Genomic DNA, 21,840 nt, shown 5'->3' on the forward strand with positions numbered 1-21,840 from the left:
GGACGCAAGCTTTTATTTTGAAAAGTAGACGGGACGGCATGATATGGGACGCTCCAGGCTGCAGCCATACAGTCTTAAAAATTTTAGAACAACAATTATGTGCATTCAAACTACCACACACGTGTACCACCGGGATACATTGGAACACATCGGAGAATATGCAGGACACTTTATTACGGACGCAATACTCGACACACTACGCAAGCTTTGCCTGCACGGAGACCAGCGGTGGTGCTCGATTCCTCTGGCCGGTAAAGTGACCTCATCAGTGGGGAGCGTTGAACGAGCGTGCCGGTGGAAAGCTAACGCTAGCCAGCCATCTGTTCACCAATCGTGCTTGCAAGTGTCCGCTCATTAAACAAACTGGACTACATCCAACTTCAACCAAACTCACAACGTGAGTTCAGAGACGGCTGTGCTGTGTTTTTGTTGTTGTGGAAATATTGCTGTGGACAATCCAGCCTGCTGTCACCGGGTAAGACTACTAGTGGAGGTGGGCTGTGTTACCCCGGACTGCCTGTTGCAGAAATGGGGTGATTTGTATCCAACTAACTGCTAACTGCTGGTGGAGTTTGTTACTGCAGAGAGAGGGGGTTAACAGTTACAAATGTCAAATTAGAAATGAGTCAAGTTATTGGTTGCATTTGAAGCCGGACGTTTTACATCCAATCACAGTAATGATGTTAACACATAAATCAGACAATGCACAGGCAATAATCCTGAAGTTGTGGTCTATTATTTTATTTCAGGTTTATTTATCAGGGACAATGCACACTAATAATTCATAAAAGTAAAATGTGCCAGAATTAGCCTGGAGGCTATTTTACATCCGCTGTCCCTGGACTGGTGGGAAGAGGTCACCCTAAAAAGAGATAAAACAATTAAACTATCAATAATACATACAGATTTGGCCCTAAACAATACAAGTTGATTATACTAATGCTAAAAAACAACAACATAAAAACAAGAACAGTTGGGTAAGATCAACAGAAATACACACACAGCTGAACTGACAGACCAGATAACAAGCAGGGCACAATAGCATAGACATACAGTACATTTTGGTGGACATGCACAAAAACAACATTGCTGGGACTTGGCCGGTCTTGAAAAGAAATCCTGATTCCCTTCATCCGAGACCGAGAGGAGACAGTGTCCTTCAAAAAGAGGTCTTTAGAAAGGCCTCAAGTACTACAACATTGCTAATTAATATTGTGCTACAGCTTATAAGAGTGTTAATTTTCAGTAGCCTTGATGAAACGCCTGAACAGTTTTAAGATCTCATTTTTAATGTACCCACGTAAAGGAAAACGTCACAAGTTTTTAAAAGTAACGGCAAAATGAATAATGCATTATAATTAAGAGCATAATGTGATTAATTAAACCTTAATAATGGCCCTACATGTCTGCATTAATGAAAGCCATCAACGCCAGTAAGGTGATACTGAATGAAAAATGAAAGTACCCCAATGATGAACAGTGATAGTTGAGAGTAATGGTGATATTGACCATTTAATGCAGTACCACAATGCAGTTTGGTACCAACATGTCCTACAATCATTCCGCCTCATTTGATTAATTATGGACTGTACATTTTTTTTTTTTTTTTTTTAATGTACAGTCCATAATTAAAAGCTTAATAATTAAAGGCTCCCGGTCGCTGCTCCTGTGGCAGACAACGCTACCCCTGTCCATTTTTAGACTTTTTATACTTTTAGACTTTTTATCTGTGATGGACGTCAAAAGTGCTGGTTGTTGCTGTTTTGCACATTCCTCTTGCAGTCTTTGGACCATCGAGGCTGTTATGCCGTTTGCTGAATTGAAAGGAATTGGAGCTGGCTTGGAACAATGGCAGAGTGGGTCAATGGCTACCTTCGCGTTTTTCCAAGAGTTTCCGAAAGCGATAACAAGACGCAGGAGAGGTAAATCTGGCGGAGTTTTAAAGACACTTAAATCACGGAGATGTCGGCCCTACATTCCGTCTATGATCATGGGCAATGTGCAGTCGATTGGGAACAAAATGGACGAACTGAAAGCCAATGCCCTGTTTCTCCACGAATATAAATTTAGATCAGCAAGTTTGATGGTCTTTACCGAAACTTGGCTCAACAGAAATCACACTGATGAACTAGTGGCGGTGGATGGATTCAAAGCTTTTCGAGGGGATAGAACAGTGGATTCGGGGAAGAAAGGAGGCGGCAGACTTCTGGTGTATGTGAATGAGCAGTGTTGCCACAGTTACTTTGAAAAAGTAACTTAGTTACTTTACAGATTACTTGATTTTAAAAGTAGTTTAGTTACTTTACAGATTACTTGATTTTAAAAGTAACGAAGTTAGATTACAAGTTACTTTATTAGTTACATTCAGCAGCTGCCAACAACACCCCTACAGCCTCAACATAAAAATGACAACTGGTTTACTGTGAGGCAGCTCAGCGTTGCCAGTAGTAGGATCTGGTTTATTATGGCACGAAAGAGAGCGAGTCAGCCGTGTTTAAGGGAAACATTTCTTCTACAACATACTGCCCAACCAACTCTCCCCCACTTAATGGTTTTGCACCGAAGTCCAGCTTTAGTTGTTTGGGTGGTGGGGGGACCTCCTCTCTGCTTCCCACCACCTGCTGGGACTTGCTCTGTAGGTTTGACTGCAGTGCTGCGACTCCAAATGGTTCTTTAGATGTGACGTAGTGTTTTTGTAGCTAGATAGCACTTTGTCGCCACCAGCACAGTGTGTACAACAAACCTTAATATTGCCGTCTCTAGCTGACACAAACTCTAAATAGTGACTGTATTTCCATCTCTCTCCTCCCTCCATTGTTGTTTACGTTTGTGTCGCTGCGTGGTAAACGTGAACTGTCCTCACGCTGAAAACGTGACTTGTCGCATTCGTGACTTCACTCCCCGAGACGCAAGAAGAAAGCAAAAATATATATTTTTACTAAGGAAAATGACAAATAGTAACGCACAGTGACTTGGATAAGTAACTTTAATCTGATTACTGGTTTGGAAATAGTAACGCGTTAGATTACTCGTTACTGAAAAAAGTGCTCAGATTAGAGTAACGCGTTACTAGTAACGCGTTACGTGGCATCACTGTGAATGAGGAATATTGTCACCCAAATAATACGTCCATTAAGATGCATACTTGTACCCCAAACTCTGAGATACTGAGTGTTCGCCCATATTATATCCCTCACAAATTTTCACGTGTTTGTGATGGCAGTTTATGTGCCACATAGAAACGTGTCCAAGACGACCAAGGAGATACAAGCGGCTGTGCACAGGATTGAGTCTGCGTCGCCTGGCGCGTTTGTCGGGATAACGGGGGATTTTAACCATTGCATCGTAAAGACAAGTGGGTCACACTACTACCAACATGTCAAGTGCAACACAAGGGGGGGAATGGTCCTCGACCACTGTTACACTAAGGTCAAGGATGCGTATATGTCCAGAAGGCTGCCAAGTTTGGGCAAGGCGGACCATAATCTGATACTTCTCTGTCCCAAATATATCCCGCTCGTAAAGAGGCACAAAAAGGAAACGATCACGGTGAAAAAGATGCCAAAAGACGCGATTGAGAGACTGAAAGATTAAAAAAACGGGCTGGGCAGTTTTTGAAAATAGTGCCAAGGACATTAATGAACTTATGAGTCTGTCTGTGGGTATATACATTTTTGCAATGATGTGGTTGTACAGGAAAAGAGGGTTAAGGTATATGATAATTGTAAACCCTGGATGAATGCTGAAATTAAAAGGTTAATTAACAACAAAAGGAAATCCTTTGCTAGTGGAGACAATGATACACTGAAAAAGATCCATAAAGAACTTAAAAGGGAAATAAATAAAGAGAAATATCGGTATAAATGCAAAATAGAAAATTATTTTAAAGAGAATGATATGAAGAAAGTCTGGGAAGGAATGCGGTTAATGAGTGGATATGCAGGAAAAGGGAAGGTGAACAGATCCCAGTTAAATGGTACAAGGGAATATGCTAATAACCTAAATCATTTCTATAATAGATTTGATAAAATAGACTTCTCTGATGAAAGACAAAGACTTAAGGAAATGATTGGGAGCACAGAGGATGATGACTATAGCCTGCAAACAAACAATTAGGAGTTATATGGTATGTTTATGAGGCTGAAAGCTACTAAAGCAGCAGGTCCAGATGGACTGTCTCCAAAAGTATTAAAAGGCTGTGCTTTTCAGTTAGCAAGCATTTTTTCAAGTACTTTTAATTATTATTTCTCTCATAAAGTGTTACCTGATTTATGGAAACAATCTTGCATTATACCAGTACCTAAAAAGACAACCGTAAAGTGTATGAATGATCTAAGACCAGTGGCTCTAACCTACATAGCTATGAAGGTATGTGAGAAAATTGTGTTGAATAGTCTGAAGCCTCATGTAGAGCATTATCTTGACCCCTGCCAATTTGCTTATCAGAAAGGGAGAGGGGCAGAGGATGCTATTGTCTGTAAACTGGACCGTGTCTATGCTCACCTAGATGCAGGGGGACGGTGTGTGAGAATTCTGTACTATGAGTTTAGCTCAGCATTCAATACGATACGACCACACATCATTGTAAATAAAGCTTTTGATGATGAAGGTTCCAGGTGTATTTATCTCTTTCATTCTAAATTTCTTAGAGAACAGGTCTCAATTTGTTAAGCTGAACTCAAAAATTAAGTCAGACAAGATCATGACAAACACAAGGTCACCTCAGGGAACTGTTTTATCACCCTTTATTTTTACCATTTATACTGCAGACTACCGTCCACAGCAGGCAAGCTGTCAGGTTGTTAAATGACGACACAGTGCTCATTGGTTTAATTGAAAATGATGACCCTAGTCACTATCAAAATGAGATAAAAGCTTTTGATTATTGCGACATTCATTTCCTAGACCTCAACTAAAGAATTAGTAATTGATTACAGGAGATGACAACTGACAATAGTAGTAGAAAGGGTGAACACATACAAGTATTTGGGCATTGTTTTTATTGATTGGCTAACATGGTCTGATCATGTTGACTTATTGATGAAAAAATGAAGTCCATGTGTATACTGTATGAGGATGCAGTTACAGTCCTTTTAAGGTGAATACAGACGTGGTGAGAATGTTTTTTATGTCAGTGATAGGTAGTGTTTGGAGTTACTGTGTGGTGGGTTGGGGTGGGAATGCTGGAGCAACTGAGAAGGCCAGGATTGATAGAGTGACTAAAAGGGCTGGAAAAATGGTGGGAGAGTTAAATACAGTGGATCAAGTATATGATGACCATCTGGCAAAAATGACACAGAAAATAACGAGGGACCCGGGTCACCCTCTTCATCGTCATTTGACTGGCAGGGTTATGTAACGTAATGGTAGGCTAAAGCCTCCTGTGACACCAACTAAGCGGTATGCTCTCTCTTTTATACCTCAGACTATCAGACAGCATAACAAGCACGTTAAACGTACATTTATATAATTTCTGTACTGTATTTATTAGGGCTGAACGATTAATTGCATTTGCGATAATATTGCGATATGTCAAAACGCAATTTTCTAATCGCAAAGGCTACGATTTGGTCTCGATTTGATGACTCGCGAGAGCAAATCAGTCTGCACTACGCAGAGAAAGCATCAACTTAGCACGCTAACGCTACACTGTACCTTGAGCTGATCTCTGTCATTCAAACAATTCTGAGTTGAAGTTTAAAACTTTTACAGCCATTTCAATAAAATGAAGGGTTTTGTTCGGGCTCGAGTCTATACATGCAGTTAATGGATACAGACACGCAGAACTGAAGGCTCGGTTGGCAACGAGCTAGCTCTGATTAGCGGTTAGCTCCGGTTAGAGGTTAGCTACGTTATAAAGATATGGGTGGAGGAGCTGCCACTGAGAGGGGGAGGGGCTGGAGGCAGCTCCTCTCTGTGCACTGTAAAAAAAATATGTGTATATATATATGTGTGTGTGTATGTATGTATATGTGTGTGTGTATGTATGTATATGTGTGTGTATGTATGTATATGTGTGTGTATGTGTGTATATATATATATATATATATATATATGTGTGTATATGTATGTATGTATGTATGTATATGTGTATGTATATATATTTGTGTATGTGTGTATGTGTATATATATGTATATATATATATGTATATATATATATATATATATATATATATATATACAGTACAGGCCAAAAGTTTGGACACACCTTCTCATTCAATGCGTTTCCTTTTTATTTTCATGACTATTTACATTGTAGATTCTCACTGAAGGCATCAAAACTATGAATGAACACATGTGGAATTATGTACTTAACAAAAAAGTGTAAAATAACTGAAAACATGTCTTATATTTTAGATTCTTCAAAGTAGCCACCCTTTGCTTTTTTTATTAATAAGGGAAATAATTCCACTAATTAACGCTGACAAAGCACACCTGTGAAGTGAAAACCATTTCAGGTGACTACCTCATGAAGCTCATTGAGAGAACACCAAGGGTTTGCAGAGTTATCAAAAAAAGCAAAATCTGCCAATCTTTTCAAACAAGGATTGCAGTGACTTTCTCAAGTTCTTTTGTAAAGAAAATCAGTAATGCCAGAAATGGAATTATCCCTTCGACTACTCCATTTTCGGCTCACTCAATCAGGCCACCAATCATGAACTATTTTGCTCCAATCTCGCTACAAAAACTCACTGATCTGGTTAGCAGTATGAAATCTTCCTCGAGCCCAGGAGATATTATACCAACTTCATTATTTAAAAATGTTCTTGGGTCTGTGAGTACTTGGGTTTTCACTATACTCAACAGCTCTCTGCAATCTGGTTGTGAAAATCTCCAAAATTATAGAAAAAGTTGTTGCTAAACAGCTCATTGCTGTTTTGAATGCACACAACATTTTAGACAAATTTCAATCTGGTTTCCGTCAGAAACACTCAACTGAAACCGCTCTTCTTAGATTTATTAATGTCCCCTGACAAGGGTCAATGCTCTGTTTTGGTGCTGCTGGATCTTAGTGCCACTTTCGATACTGTGGCTCATAACATCATGCTTGAAAGACTTAAGCATTGGGTTGGTATCTCAGGAAGCGCCCTGGATTGGTTCACCTTCTATCTATCAGACAGAAGTTTCTCGGTGTATCTTGGCCCCTATTCCTCAGAAACCGCGGCCCTTTCCTGCGGGGTGCTGTGTTAGGTCCGCTTTTGTTTGCATTGTACATGCTCCCCCTGGGACATATAATTAGCCAATTTGGAGATATTTCTTATCACTTATATGCAGATGACATCCAGCTGTATGTCTCTTTTGAGCCAGAAGACACTGACAAAGTGTTGAAATTGCTTAGAGGTTTCAATTTGATTAATGATTGGCTTGCAAACAACTTTTTACAGCTAAATGAAAATAAGACCGAAGTCCTTATTGTTGCTCCGGACCCTATAGTTTCGAAGATTAGTCAGCTGCTGGGCTCCTTGTCCTCAGCTGTTCAGTCCAAACTAAAAAATCTTGGTGTAATATTTGATAATAACATGTACTTGGATCAACATATAAAATCTCTGACCCGCACGTGTTTCTTTCAATTAAGAAACATAGCCAAAATTAGAGGAACTGTTTCACATTCTGAGCTTGAGATGATTATTCATGCTTTTATTTCATCTCGGCTTGATTACTGCAACTCTATTTTCACCTGTCTCAGCAAATCGTCCCAGGACCGTTTACAACTAGTCCAGAATTCTGCTGCAAGGCTGCTAACCAGGTCTAGCAAGATGTCGCACATCACCCCAGTTTTATACACATTACATTGGCTTCCAATCAACGACAGGATCAAATTTAAAGTTTTGGTTCTGACTTATAAAGCTTTGCACGGTCAGGCTCCAGCGTATATCTCGGACCTGCTCCATTCATACACTACAAATAGGCCCCTCAGGTCTTCTAACCAGGGATTACTGGTTGTCCCACGCACCCGTTTAAAGACTAGAGGTGACCGTTCCTTTGAAGCGATGGCTCCAAACCTGTGGAATGCGCTTCCTATTGCCTTACGTTCTGCAGTCTCTGTTAAAGCTTTTAAAAAGCAGCTGAAGACACACTTGTTTAAATTTGCTTTTGATTCATTTATGTAAATTGTTGTCTTTTAATGACTGTTTTTTAGTCTTTTATCTTTATTGTTGTATAATTTACTATGTTTTGTATACATTTTTATCATGTGAAGCACTTTGTGATTCTGTCTGTGAAAGGTGCTATATCAAATAAACTTATTATTATTATTATTATTATTATAATTATTGGGAGACCCTACCAGGAGCACACAGCTCCAGACAACACAGCCCTCAGGTTCATAGGGACACACAAACCTCTCCACCACGATAAGGTGATGGTTCCCAGAGAGGTATTGTATTTATTCAGTGTGCCGATGTGCAATCGGCACAATGACTATTGTTTGTCATACTTATTATTATTATTCTGTCCGTTTTTGTCCCGCTAAGGCTCACGAAGCGTTGCCAACATTCTCACACACACACACACACACACACACACACACACACACACACACACACACATATATACACACACACACTCACGCACCCACACACACACCCATACACGCGATCTCCACCAATCAGAAACATAGTTACACTTAGCATTGTGGGTAATGTAGTACTTCTTTATGACATCCTGTCAAACATACATCTCCCTTCTCTAACACACACACATGCGCACGCACACACACACACACACACACACACACGCACACACATTCTCTCTCTCTCAAACACACACACACACACACACACACACACAAACAAACACACACCCACACACACAGAAGTCGACAGAAACCAAATAAAGCTATGAAAAGCCGTTTTTAGGCTTCTCTACACTTTTCCCACCATCACAACTCTAGTGTTGGTTGAAATAAAAACATAGTTTACCAATTTTCATGTGAAAATATATGTTGTCTCTATGCTCGCTAAAAGTACTATCTGAGTCTGGTGTGTTTAGCGCTAGCTACTTCATAGCTGTTTCTGGTAAACAGAAACGTCTTAAATAGGTTTTGAAAAGGTAAAGCTCTAAAACGTTAAGACAATTAACACTTCACCATTAAAACAACACTGTATGTATTTAAAATTTAAGCAAATTATATATATATTGAATTGCTGAGGCTTGTGTTGCTAAACCCACCAGACTCCATGTAAATAATCAGTACGTAGAGAATCCTAAATCCACCAGACTCCATGTAAATAATCAGTACTTTAAGCATCCTAAATTCATCAGACTCCTATTCGTATTCGTATAAATTTAAATTTCTACTGGGAACACAGAAACAAGAAACTAGGGGGAGGAGACGTATAAATTAGATCATCATAAATGAAGTAAAGTCTGGTCTAAGTCTGGATACTGTTTCAACCCAGGATGCCCAACAGTTGTTAAACTTGGACTGTCATTTTTTTGTCTCAACTCATCTGATGTTCCTTTTTATTTTTCAGTCTGGAACTCCGAGTGCCTTTCCTGGACCACAGATTCACAGCTTACTACCTGTCTCTGCCTGAGGACATGAGGACCCCTAAGGTCAGTTCATCTTCCAGCTGGTGTGCTGTCCGAGCACACAGACCAGTGTTGATTTCACCGCCCAAAACATGGAGCCATCTTTGGTTCAGAACAGGAAAAAAAAAAAATATTTCAGAGATGTGAAAAAGCACTACCACCAATTAAAATGAATAAAGAACTGCATTTTTGCCGCATCATCTGATGGCTACCGCTGGCAGTGTGAATTAGGGATAGACCGATTATTGGTCCTGGCTGATTATCAGGCCGTTTTTTGGCAGTATTTTTTTGTATCTGCGTTTTATTTGCCTGATAACCGATAAAGTTAAGAATTAAAAGTGTTCTACTTTGGCTTAGCTACAGCTCTGTGTCTGTCCCTCTGCTTCAGTTTCACTCACCACGGAGTACCCCCCCCCCCACACACACACACACACACACACACACAACACTATCTGACTCTCTGTTACTGGGTATCATGTTCAAAGTTTCTCATTTAATTAATTAATTGCTTAAAGCATTAAAACAAAGTTTTGTGTTGGATTTTGTAACATTCCAAAATCCTTATTTTGACTTAAAAATATTAATTGACACTGTAAATGCATATCTGTTCCAAATATCGGTTTCATTAACTACTAAGAATCTGTACCGGCATCGGCCCTGGAACACCAGTATGGGTCGATCCCTAGTGTGAATGCACGCGTAGTGTTCCAGCGTTGCTTTGTAATAACAGCGTTGTCCTGTCTAAGCAGCACGGAGTGGAGAAGCATCTTCTGCGCGACTCCTTCAAAGACCTCAACCTGATCCCCGATGAGATCCTGTGGAGGCGCAAAGAGGCCTTCAGTGACGGTATGACGTCTGTGAAGAAGTCCTGGTACATCAGCCTGCAGGAGCACCTTCAGTCTATGGTATGTCACTGTAGCGGTTCATCCCATAAACATTTATACAGAAACACACATTTCAATGATACGTCCTCTTTGAAATTGCATTTGTTCATAGTAGAAAATTGTAGGAAAATTTAGGATTGCCAGGGGATATGTGGAAAGATTGTGGAGCAGCTGAACTAATTTGAAGGAACTGAAACTATGATTTGATCAAAAGAACAACAGCTGTAACACCTAAACAGTCCATGTTGCAGTCATGCAAGAGTGCATGAAGACTAGTTAGCAAGCGAGCACAGAAGTTTAAACAGGGTAGCTAAAAGTAATGTATAAATGATAAACAATATCCACTTCTATATAGAGAATAGTGTTATACATTTGGAAGTTAGATTGGGAACGTGAGTTCATATGTGATGGCTGTGAGTAGACCTCAGACCAAAAAGGTTGGGAACCCCTGCTTTACAAACAAAAAAACATACAAGGCAAATAAAACATCAAATTCAACAATCATAAAACAAAAATGGAAGAACAGTAGAGTGGAGTTAAAAGACTTTAGAGGCCTAGAAGTGTAGAAATGACCATCTCTAAATGACCTCAGGGAAAGCCAAGTCAAACAGAAATGTTTAAAGAAATGTGTTGTGTTGATTTAAAAGAGCACAAGGTTGGGGCAGATCGTTAGTGTTCCAGAAGTTTATTCCAGATCTGCGGTGCATAGAAACTAAAAGCTGTTTCTGCATTTTTGGTTCTGACCCTGGGGATGCTGAGCAGGCCTGTCCCAGATGATCTTAGAGCTCTGGATGGCTCGTAACAGAGCAGCATGTCATGCATGTACTTTGGTCCCAAACCATTCAGGGCTTTGTATATTGACAATATTTTGGAATTAATTATTTGGTTCATAGGAAGCCAGTGCAAAGCTCTGAGAATGGGGGGGATGTGTTCAAATGTCTTGGTTTTAGTGAGGACTCGGGCAGCAGCGTTCTGAATACGCTGCAGTTGCCTGATTGATTTAAAACAGAGACCTGTAAAGACACCGTTACAGTCTCAAGTCTTCTAAAAACAAAGGCATGAACAACTTTCTCTAAGTCCTTTAAGTCTAGTTTTGTTTTAGAGGTGCTAGTAGGTGATTTTGTAATTCTGTTGATGTAGTCTATATTCACGACGTTCTACTTCCGGGATTGCTCTAGTTTGGGCTTTCATGGCCGTAAGCAATATGGTACAGTAAAGGAAATGAGTCTGGGTTACCTCATCTGACAGAAATCTATGCATTTTCCTGTTATTTCTGACAATTGAATAAATGTATATTATGCTTGAGTTAATAAAACAGCCTGACTCTCCTATTCAAGTTGATGTTCTGCTTGTTCAACGGTTGTTTGATAAATTACTTTTAAACACATTTAGAGAGCATTTGAATTGCTAATTTGTTTTCTCAGTACTTACCATTTTGGTGCTGGTGATTTTCCTTTGGAGCTGGCTAAAAACCTCTTTGGGGAGGGGCACCAAAAATCCCAGTGTCTGACCTTCTCTCTGTCTTCTCTCAGGTGAACGATGACCAGATGGGGAAGGCTCACAAGACGTTCCCTCACAACCCCCCCCGCACCAAAGAGGCCTACTACTTCAGACAGGTGTTTGAGAAGCACTACCCTGGCCGAGCGGAGTGGCTGTCCCATTACTGGATGCCCCGCTGGATCAATGCCACCGACCCATCAGCCCGCACCCTGGCCATCTACCAGCCTGATAAGGAGCAGTGATCCACTGGACCAGCTGTGTGCCGGTGTCTGTCAGTCAGCAATATGTCCGCCTTCTTACAACATTCTGCATGTGTCATACTGTACATTTACCGTTTATCTCATTCCCCCTGCTCTGGTGTCCACATGTATCTTTCCCATTGATAAAATAAAATACCATGTTAAACCTAAATATATACTGATGTGATTACAGCAAAGACAATGACATATAAACATCTTTTCGTATTCTATTTTGAATGGAAACACTTCCAACACGCTTGCGTGTCGCATGAAAAATAGGCGTCGGTCCTATTTCTAGTACGCACACGCTTGTCATGCAGGCAGTGTGAACGCTCTAACCTGTTACCATGGGAGCCGAAATAAAAACAGACACACCACGCAGCTGACACGCTCACGCAGGCAGTGTGCAGGCGGCCTTATGTTCCACAGTTGCTTGATGAAGGCCTGTGTAGTGGCCAAAACATCTGTTCTTTTCAGGCTTTTAGGAGCACCAAATCATTGGAATGGCCCCAATCAAAATGTTTGTTCACAATAACTTCTGGGTAGAAAACTCCTGCGTCCAGTACGCAAAATTAAAGGGCGCTGTGTAAACAGGGACAAGGAACAACTGGATGTACTCTCATCTTCTTCATCTTAAATGCATGTTCAATGCTTTCATATGTCGACACTCTCACTAACATTCCTACCGGCGGTGACGTGTTGCTGTTCCTAACACTAGATTTGGTTTATCAAAGACGCTAGCAGAGCAACACGGGACAGAAAATAAGCACAGCAGAGATGTCAGATAGGTCGGACCACCGTGTTTATCAATATATCTTTAAACATTACAGTTATGGCTGAAGATGAAAACGAAAATAAAAAAGTTTGCCGATTTTACATACAGTATCTCCATAATTCAAATCAACTGTGCAACGTCACGGTGGTTGGGCCAATACAGATATGTCTGACAAAGTCTAGCTAATGGCTCCAAAAGTATAAGGGTTTGACTGATGTGTCAGTTTGATACGTGCGTTTCTCTTCAATTAGTGCATAATGCAGTTAACCATTACCTATTACAAGTTTCCGTAGTGCAATTTCCGAACACCCCACTGATATTGCTCTTAATCCTATTCAGATTCCAACTGCACTCTGTGCAGGTACGTTGGGCCTTCTAGTCATGCGCGTACCAAACACTGTCAAGATGCTGTTTATTTTGTGCAGCTGACTGCACTATGTATGTGCAATGCGCTGACAAGACCAGTAAATACTCACTGTAGCCCTATTCCCACGGGACTAGTATGACCTGGGGACCTTTAGGAAGTTGTAAGTAAAAATTCCAGCTCAAATTACCAACCATATCTAGTCAAACAGAGGTTATGTGATATTAGTCCTGTGTGAATTGGCTGTGTTGGCAATTATAAGTTTTGATAGAGCCTTAACATCATACGTGGGGGATAATGTCAGTAAATTCAAGATAATCAAATAAAATACACTTTGCTAATCCCGTGTGAATGCGCCGTGGGGTGACTAACACTAGTCCAGTGTGAATAGGCCTTGTGCCAGGTTATATCTGGGGCCATACTTGTGTTTGTTTTTTAATGTTTTTAGGCCATTCACTACAAATTAAGTCTGTGTTTTATTGTCCACTATTTTCCAAAGCAAACAATTTCTCATGGTTTCCTACCTCCGACGCTGCCAATGGTTTCTGTTCACTGAAGTACTCTAACCCAGTCATCCTTTGGGTACCATACAATATATTATAGAAGCAGATTAAACTGAGCAGCTGCAGGAAAGCTCTTGGGTTAGGACTGGCTATGCAAACTCTGTATTTGTTGCAAGTGTGTGTGTGTGGACATTGTACATAATATTGAGGGCAATATGGTGCATATCTTTGGACTTTAGCATCAATGTGAAGAAGTACATTGATTTATCAAAACTTTACATTAAATTTCCAGAGAATTTCCTGTACTTTATGATAAAGTTCCATTTTATCAGAAGATTGTATCCATATCGCCCGCCCCTGGTTGGGCGTGTTGAGATGTGAGAGAGGACTACAGGAAATGGACAAAATAATGCCTGATAATATACTGCAATTCAATTGCTGCAAAGCATTACAGCATGACCCTTTAGTATAAAAGTCAGACACTCTGAGGAACCATTGAACATTTGAAGCTTCATTATTCTCAAAGGGGTTTTATTGCGTTGCTGTTGTGTCCGATTGCATTCACTGTATTTTTAGTTTTTTGTAATTTTGCCCACTTCCTACTGTTAGCATTTTGTGTCTGACTTGCTTTCTTCTGTACTTATTGTTTCATATGAATTGCTGCTAAAATAAATGCACCTCTTGGCACACAAATGTCGTCTTAAAAGTGTGCTCGATGTAGTGCCTCTGTCTACCACCAGAGTGCGCCCTTCCCTCACCTTTGAAGATGCTCCCCAGTGGGCGCCTGGGTAGCTCACCTGGTAGAGCGCGCGCCAATATAGAGAGGGTCACTCCTTGACGCAGCGGCCGCATGTTTAGCTCCGCCCTGTGGCCCTTTGCTGCTACAAATAAAGGTCTAAAATGCCCAAAAACTAATCTTAATAAAAAAAGATGCTCACTGGTTGATTTTATCACAGTAGCACAATGAATTCACAACTTGCAAGCTGAAGTTGAACCAGTAAAGAAAATAATTTTAATATTTGTTAAATCACTATTACAATAGTTAAATCCACCACATGTCCAGGTGGAGAACATGACAGCTCTTCTAAAGTCATTCAAAAGCCAAAATGAGAAACTGTCTCAGTGTGTAGTATTTATAGAACAATCAGTTGTGATTAAACAGTTATGAGGCACTATGCAGTGACCTTGGCAGTGCAGTTTTCGGCGTACCCTGGAGGTACAGCCTTGCTTTGATGGTCCACAGTAACATGTAGTCTTTGTAGCATGGCAGATGGTTTAAAAAGGCTCACAGAAACCACTAACATTGATAATGAAACCGTTTCTCCTCCCGCCAGATCTACCTTCTGCTAAAAAGAAAATAACAAAAAAACTGGCACAGTTACAGCACTGCTACATCACTACAATGTGGAAACAAAATCATTTTTATTCAACTAACAGCTATACACAGTTTGGAGAAAACAAAACCAGCATTGGGAACCCCTACCATGGATCAGGAATGGTAGAAGAGGTGCAGGCGGGTGTGTGTGTGGGGGGGATGGGGGGTGACTGTTTAGCGACGCTTGTCGTACGTCTGTATTGTGCTCCAGTCATAGGACTCTGCAGAGGGAGAGAGCGTGTTAGCGTTAGTACACATGTTGCTCTATCTGTATTCCTTTTATTACTTTTACAAATAAAGTAAGAACTATGAGATGTGTCTCAGAATTTACTTGAACTTACCTGGCTCCTCTTGGCTTCTTTTTCCCATCAGTCCAACAAAAGAGTTGACTTTATGCCCTTCAAAATAAGAGATTTGGATTCAATACAGTCCTCTTAAACCATTTTGTTTTGTAACAACGGCATACACTTTTTACTGTGAACTGTATTCAGGGCTGTAATCAGATTTTTTTGAAATATTAAGGTCACCCAAGCCCCCTCAGAAAAAAATCTCCTTTCTTATCTGATCATCTATATTATATTTTATAGTTTCTTTTAATTATTTCTCCTTGTAATTATTCATTTAACAGTTATGTTTTCTGTAAATTCTCCTACATATTTGTCTAAATTAAATCTCTCTCTCTACACTGTCAGGGCGTAAATACAATACACACATTTTCATTTATTGCAATATATAAAAACAAAAACATTCAAAGTCATTCGGTCCAGAGATTCTGAAGCTTTTTGGCTTGTGACTCATTAAACCAAATGTGTGTTTAGTTGCGTCCTGTGATTAAAGGGTGTGTGTGCAGGGTGTGACCACTCCAACCAACAAAAGATCCTCCCTCGTCAGCCTGGAGAGACAAAAGATGTAGATTCAACTGTGAAACAATAACCTAGTTTTCTCCTGCATAAGTGTTTTTTATGCTTCCCTGTTAACCATCTTGAGACTGATCCTGCATCCCCTTGGGGGGGTCTTGACCCCCAGATTAGAAACCATGAATTTAGTCTAAAAAAATATAAAACCAACCATGCGTATTTTGTGTGTGATTGTTGAATGTAAACCCACCTCCCCAACACGATCATGTGATCCGTGAATCATTGTGCGACTTCAATCAGATATATTACGTTTGGATGTTGTGTGTGTGTGTGTGTGCACATGCATGACAGAATTGTGTGTCAGATGTTTGTTGGGTGACCATACAGATGTTTGATTTTTTTATGTTTGTGTTTTTAATGTTATCTGTTGAGTGTTGGAGTTGATGATGCAAGAACATGTTCTGTGTGAACAGACAATAAAGTTTGATCTCGTCTTATCTCATCTGGAACCAGTGTACCGTGTGTGTGTGTGTGTGTGTGTGGGGGGGGGCGTTGTTGTATTGGATTGGGGTGTTATAAAACTATAAAGAGCCATGAGGGAATAGCATACGTCAGATCATCATACATACATTTTTGCATTAGACTGATGAGCGTTAACGTTCAATATAAACAATATGCTCATTTTTGTTGTTATGAACGTGTATAGGGTCAACAACTAATATAAAGCCATATAAAAATATATAGTCTGACCAATAATCATGATGAATTATATGATATATAATTACAATTTGGCATATCTAAAAAAAAATCAACAATTACCAGCCATATACGCCTTAAGACCTTAGCTAATGTTAGCAGTTAATTGCGGCTCAACAAAGAAACCTTGATTATGTAAAATAATTGACAATTAGAGAATTATGCAATAATTGTTGGAGGCCTAGATAGAGGTAAAATGCGTAGTCTCCTCTATCCATCACAAGCGTAAACAATCCAATTTAACTCCCAGATGTCCTTGGGGCATTGATCGCAGCACTCTCCCTCTCCCTAATGATGAGTGACTTGTACTCATGCCTGCATAAGAGGAATAAATTACATGCATATTTACTTATGTTGCACTGTGTTGCTGCACTGAGTGGGTGACTCATTAAGGCAAAAAAAAAAAAAACCTGACAGAGAGAAAGAGACAATCCCCTCCTCCTCATTCCTTTTTCCTGTGCGCTCTGTTTTTTTTTGGTGTCACACAGACCTCCTTCCTTACTGACAAATGAATGCGCTCCAGCATTCAAAAAGAAAAGGAAAAACAATAATCTGTGCTCGTTGTCGACTAATTAAACCCTATGAAATCTTGTTTGCCCACTCGTTCTTAACCGCTGACATAAACATACATATTCAAGTCAATTTGCAATATTGTGGGGCAAAATATGAAAGGCTTTGCTTTTTTCTAACGTGCTTCCACTATTCAGACTTTTTGGAACTGTGCGTCAGAAAACCAAATGCCATTCCACTTTTACTGGGGGGGGGGATTTATGTCTGGGATAGGGTTGCATTTTCATTTTCATAATCGATTAATCTGGTCAAAATCCATTCGTTGTTTGGTCTGTAAAATGTCAGAAAATGATGACAAATGTGGATCAGTGTTTCCCAAAGCCCAAAATAACGTCTTCAAATGTCTTGTTTTGTCCACAAGTCAAAGAGATTCCAAAGAAACTCTAACATTTAACAAGCTGATTTTTTATTATAAAAATAAAATTACTCAAACAGATGATTTGATTATCAGAATAGTTGGCGATTCATTTAGTTGACCACTAATGGAGTAATCTTTGCAGCGCTAGTCTGGGGGACAAATTCCCATATTTCACTTAAAACCCCTGCTGGCTCCATGCTTCCTCTGTGTTACTCCTGTTAATGTCAGTGAACTACAGAAAACCAACCGTTCAAACATGGCTCTTCTGGTGTATGAGTGGCTATGCCATTGTAAATAAGAACCTGTTCTTAATGACTTGTCTGTAAAAATAAAAGGTAAATAAAATAAGCCTATAGGAACTAAGAATTTCATTTGGATGAATACAATTTACAGAAAACATAATTTTATAAAATATGAAAACTCCAAATCATAGACTTTAGAGATGATATTTTTGGAGTCTGGGGGGTTTTGGGTTGGTGTGACCTCACTTCTTCTAAAAACGCTGGCCAAGGTCCTGCACAGGGACTAATGACCAAATATGGAGACAGGAGGTTTTTACTGGACACCGATGAAAGAGGCTAAGGACAATCCACTACTTATTGACTTTTAAGAACAATGGAATAACAAGCGAATGGGATATTTGACTTACTTTTGCGGGTGATCTGTGGATTTGCTGTGGGATGAGAGAGAGAGAGAGAATCAAGTCAACTGATCTGCAGGTGAGAAACTGAAAGCGTGTGGCGGTGTGGAGGCGGAGCCCTTACCCATGGAGCGTTTCCCCATCAGACCGATGAACTGACGCGGCCGCGGCTTTCTCGTCATCCTCAGCAGGGCTTCTCTGAAAGGGTTGTTGGCAAGCCAGCCGTCCTAAAGGGGGGGGCGATATCAATGAATGTTCACAGAGACACCAAGCCACAATGTGTGTATGCTATTTTTTATCTGGGTGAAAATTCAATATGATAATTTATCATCTTTCTACGGAATCATATCGTGATGAAATCTTATATGGAGATATAGTGATATAATTACGCTGTCTGAATTGATAATAGCATGCACATACTAACTGCATTTTCTCAGAAAGTCTGTTGAAGAATTGCAGATTTGTTGTTTTTGTGCATGCATGTAATCATAGTCAGTATAAAGCTGGGAACAAACAATTTATTTTTTCTCTATAATTTCCCTTGGAACTGTTTACCACATTATTGATGATTGTTTATCTAAAATTTCACTGTAAAAAAATATTTTTTGAAACCAATTGTCAACCCTAATATAATATATATCGATATTGAGGTATTTGGTCAAAATAATATCGTGATATCTGATTTTCTCCATATAGCCCAGCTCTACTGGTCAGTTAGAAATCATGAAATGGAAGTCACCAAACTGTTCCTGAATGCATCTTAATGTGATGTAATGTAATGTTTCTGGAACCGGGTTTTGGTACCCAACCCTAGTAATAATCCATAAAAGATTTGAATTTTGAACTTTGATTCAGTGTTTCTGTCTCCATCACATACATATTTCCACAGTATGCATTAGTGAGACTAATAATGTCTCGCACATGAAGTTGTAATGATTTATTGTAGGCTCATTCATCTGCAGAACGGCCCCGCCTTCAGTTTCGGCAACTGATGGAGCATCTTGGCTCGTTTCCAACTCGCAATGTCAAACTCAGGGCGTGTGTTCTATATGAACGGAGGTAGTTTCTACGCTGTGCACTTAAAGCTTGATTTGATTTCCTGTTGGCCGGCTGCTTTGAGCTTGGCTGCAGTCTGTCTCCATCTGCTCGACGGCCGTTACCCAGTCCTAGAGTCTTCTGCTCTTTAAGATTGTCTCACCTGATACCAATCATCTTCCATGTGATGCCCTACCCTGGTACAGTAGCAACTGATGGGGCTACATGTCAACAATTAAACAACTTGTTCCTACAATTTTCTAGAATCAAATGTAAAAGATATTTCATTGATAGCTGACTGATGAATTTGCATTTGCTGTTTTTCCTGTGTTTACTACGGGTCTAGATGGACACTTGTTTGGGCAAATGCACGGAGGTGCACGGAGAACAGATGGAGCTATTACACACCATATGAGGAAAATATTCGATAACACTGTTGAATATCGGGATAACTATTACTTGCGATAAACAGATATTTCAGTGTACTTAGTTCTGCTGCTTTCAGTCTTCTGTTCAAATACAACTAATTGCTTGTTGAGTTTAAAACAAACAAAAGGAAATCATTTCCAACATTCTTTTATCGAACTAATTGAACAATTAATTAAATATAAAAGGCACCACCAGTTACATTTTAAAGTGCAGTTTTCTAATGGTATTTTCTTTCAACTAATACAGAATTTTTTGGACTGTCTATCCGATATGTCGCAGCCTTTCATGACATGTTTATTGTGCCAGTTGATGGCGATAACAAACAATATATTGTGCAGCCCTATTACACACTGGGAGGTAGAAAAGCAGCCTTGAAGCACACACACACACACACACACACACACACACACACACACACACACACACACACACACACACACACACACACACACACACACACAGAACTGTCTTCAGTTCATCGGGCTGGCTAAGTGTGACACTATGTTAGTAGTCTAGTCTCAAGTCCAATTAGTCCATACGAATGCATCATATATTTTATTCAAAATTATGGCAAATGGAGAGAGCATAGAATGAGTAAAAAGGACAAAAATACACCAGACCATATTTAAAAAAAAAAAAAAAAAAAAACTTAAAAAGAGGTGCTGATAACCTGCACGTGTAATACTTTACCCCATATTATTCCATCATTATTGCTTAACTCTATCTACAGAAACACACAGCAGTCATTAGATGTAGCAAACAGACTAGATATATTACATACATTGATGCTGGGATTAACCTTACCTCAGAGTAAATTGATATCCTTAACTAAAATACAAACTAAACATCCAGTTCTATCAGCTGTCTTCCCTTTTTCATATCTGTATACAAACTTACACGAGTAACGTTACACGTTTATGCACCTTTTTTTCCAGTGACATATTTCCACGTTATAAAGTTGTTATGGCTAACATTTAATTATAGAAACAATTGTTAATTCCTACTTTTATTTTTTGCCTCCAGACAATAATAATACGCAATAGGTGTCATGTGTGTGAATGATTACGTCGAGGGTCTAAGTACCTGAATTTGATTACTGCTCGTCCAGTAGTCAGCATCTTCTTTTATGTCGTTTTCCTCACCAAAAACTTGGGCGACGGCGAGAAGAGCCACTAAAACTGCTAACAGCAGGAACTTCATCATGCCGACGCTGTTCTTCGACGCAGTTCGAATAAGTTAGACTCACTGTTCTGTTCAGATAACCGCTGATAACCGACTTCGGAAAAAAAAACAAAACGAGTAGCCGAAGGTTGGAGCCACGAGCAGCAGCTGTTCTGTGCGCGCACTGCTTCTTCACAGAGCTCAACAGTAGTCCATAGTGCGTGCGTGCGTCAAAACGTTGTGGCGGGATCCAGCCAACTGTCTTCAAAGCTCTGCGCGCGCTCAGCCTCTGCAACAACTTCTCCTCTTTCTGCGGTCTCGTGCGTTCTCCTGTCCAGAGAGCCCGGCACGCGCTCCTTTATAGCAGCCAGCCCGGTAGTAATGGGATTACTCTCCTGTACTCCTACTTCACTTTAGTTACTCTCAGCCCTTTGATATCCAGACCCGCAGATGGCGTGCGTCACCGGACATCCCCCGCCGGAAACCGAGTCTACAGGTGATCAGATTTTTTATCGTTCTTGTTCAGAAACGCATTGTGACAGCCTGTGCGATTCTAGGATCCGACCTCTTAACGTCAGTTTTCTAAAACGTTATTCACCTGCGCTAACTTTGCATTTCAACATCATTTTGGACCGTTATGGTCGGGGGAACACTGAATTATGTAACTAGAAAGACACCAACAAAATAATAGGAAACAGCAAGCTGAGCCACAGTACCACCTACCAAGGAGGTGGTAGGCTCTGGACCTTTCTCACAGCAGACATGATGACATGTCATAGGAGGAACAGCACAGCTGTATTCAAAACCATTACTGATACTGGCTGCATTCCACTTAGGAGAGGTCCTGGTATTAAACCATT

The 21,840-nt window shown here is 40.0% G+C and overlaps 2 protein-coding genes across 2 annotated transcripts in view; one reads left to right on the forward strand and one right to left on the reverse strand.

The window, feature by feature from the left end:
• The window catches only part of asns (asparagine synthetase), a 45,101-nt gene extending 32,793 nt beyond the window's left edge, over positions 1 to 12,308 (forward strand). Inside the window, exons 10-12 of the mRNA XM_028598328.1 lie at positions 9,477 to 9,558; positions 10,284 to 10,439; positions 11,951 to 12,308. Of these exons, the coding sequence (XP_028454129.1) occupies positions 9,477 to 9,558; positions 10,284 to 10,439; positions 11,951 to 12,160 (448 nt within the window). The 3' untranslated portion in view covers positions 12,161 to 12,308. The remainder of the gene's footprint in view (positions 1 to 9,476; positions 9,559 to 10,283; positions 10,440 to 11,950) is intronic.
• A 3,016-nt stretch (positions 12,309 to 15,324) lies between these two features.
• tac1 (tachykinin precursor 1) lies at positions 15,325 to 21,489 on the reverse strand. Its single transcript, XM_028597866.1, has 5 exons — positions 20,903 to 21,489; positions 18,480 to 18,582; positions 18,365 to 18,388; positions 15,516 to 15,572; positions 15,325 to 15,395 (listed from the first exon to the last, which is right to left on the reverse strand). The coding sequence occupies exons 1-5, from the start codon at positions 21,020 to 21,022 to the stop codon at positions 15,349 to 15,351; spliced, it is 351 nt and encodes a 116-aa protein (XP_028453667.1). The 5' UTR covers positions 21,023 to 21,489; the 3' UTR covers positions 15,325 to 15,348.
• Positions 21,490 to 21,840: the final 351 nt, after the last annotated feature.

Source organism: Perca flavescens, chromosome 14 (assembly GCF_004354835.1).
Source record: "Perca flavescens isolate YP-PL-M2 chromosome 14, PFLA_1.0, whole genome shotgun sequence".
Classification (NCBI taxonomy): domain Eukaryota; kingdom Metazoa; phylum Chordata; class Actinopteri; order Perciformes; family Percidae; genus Perca; species Perca flavescens.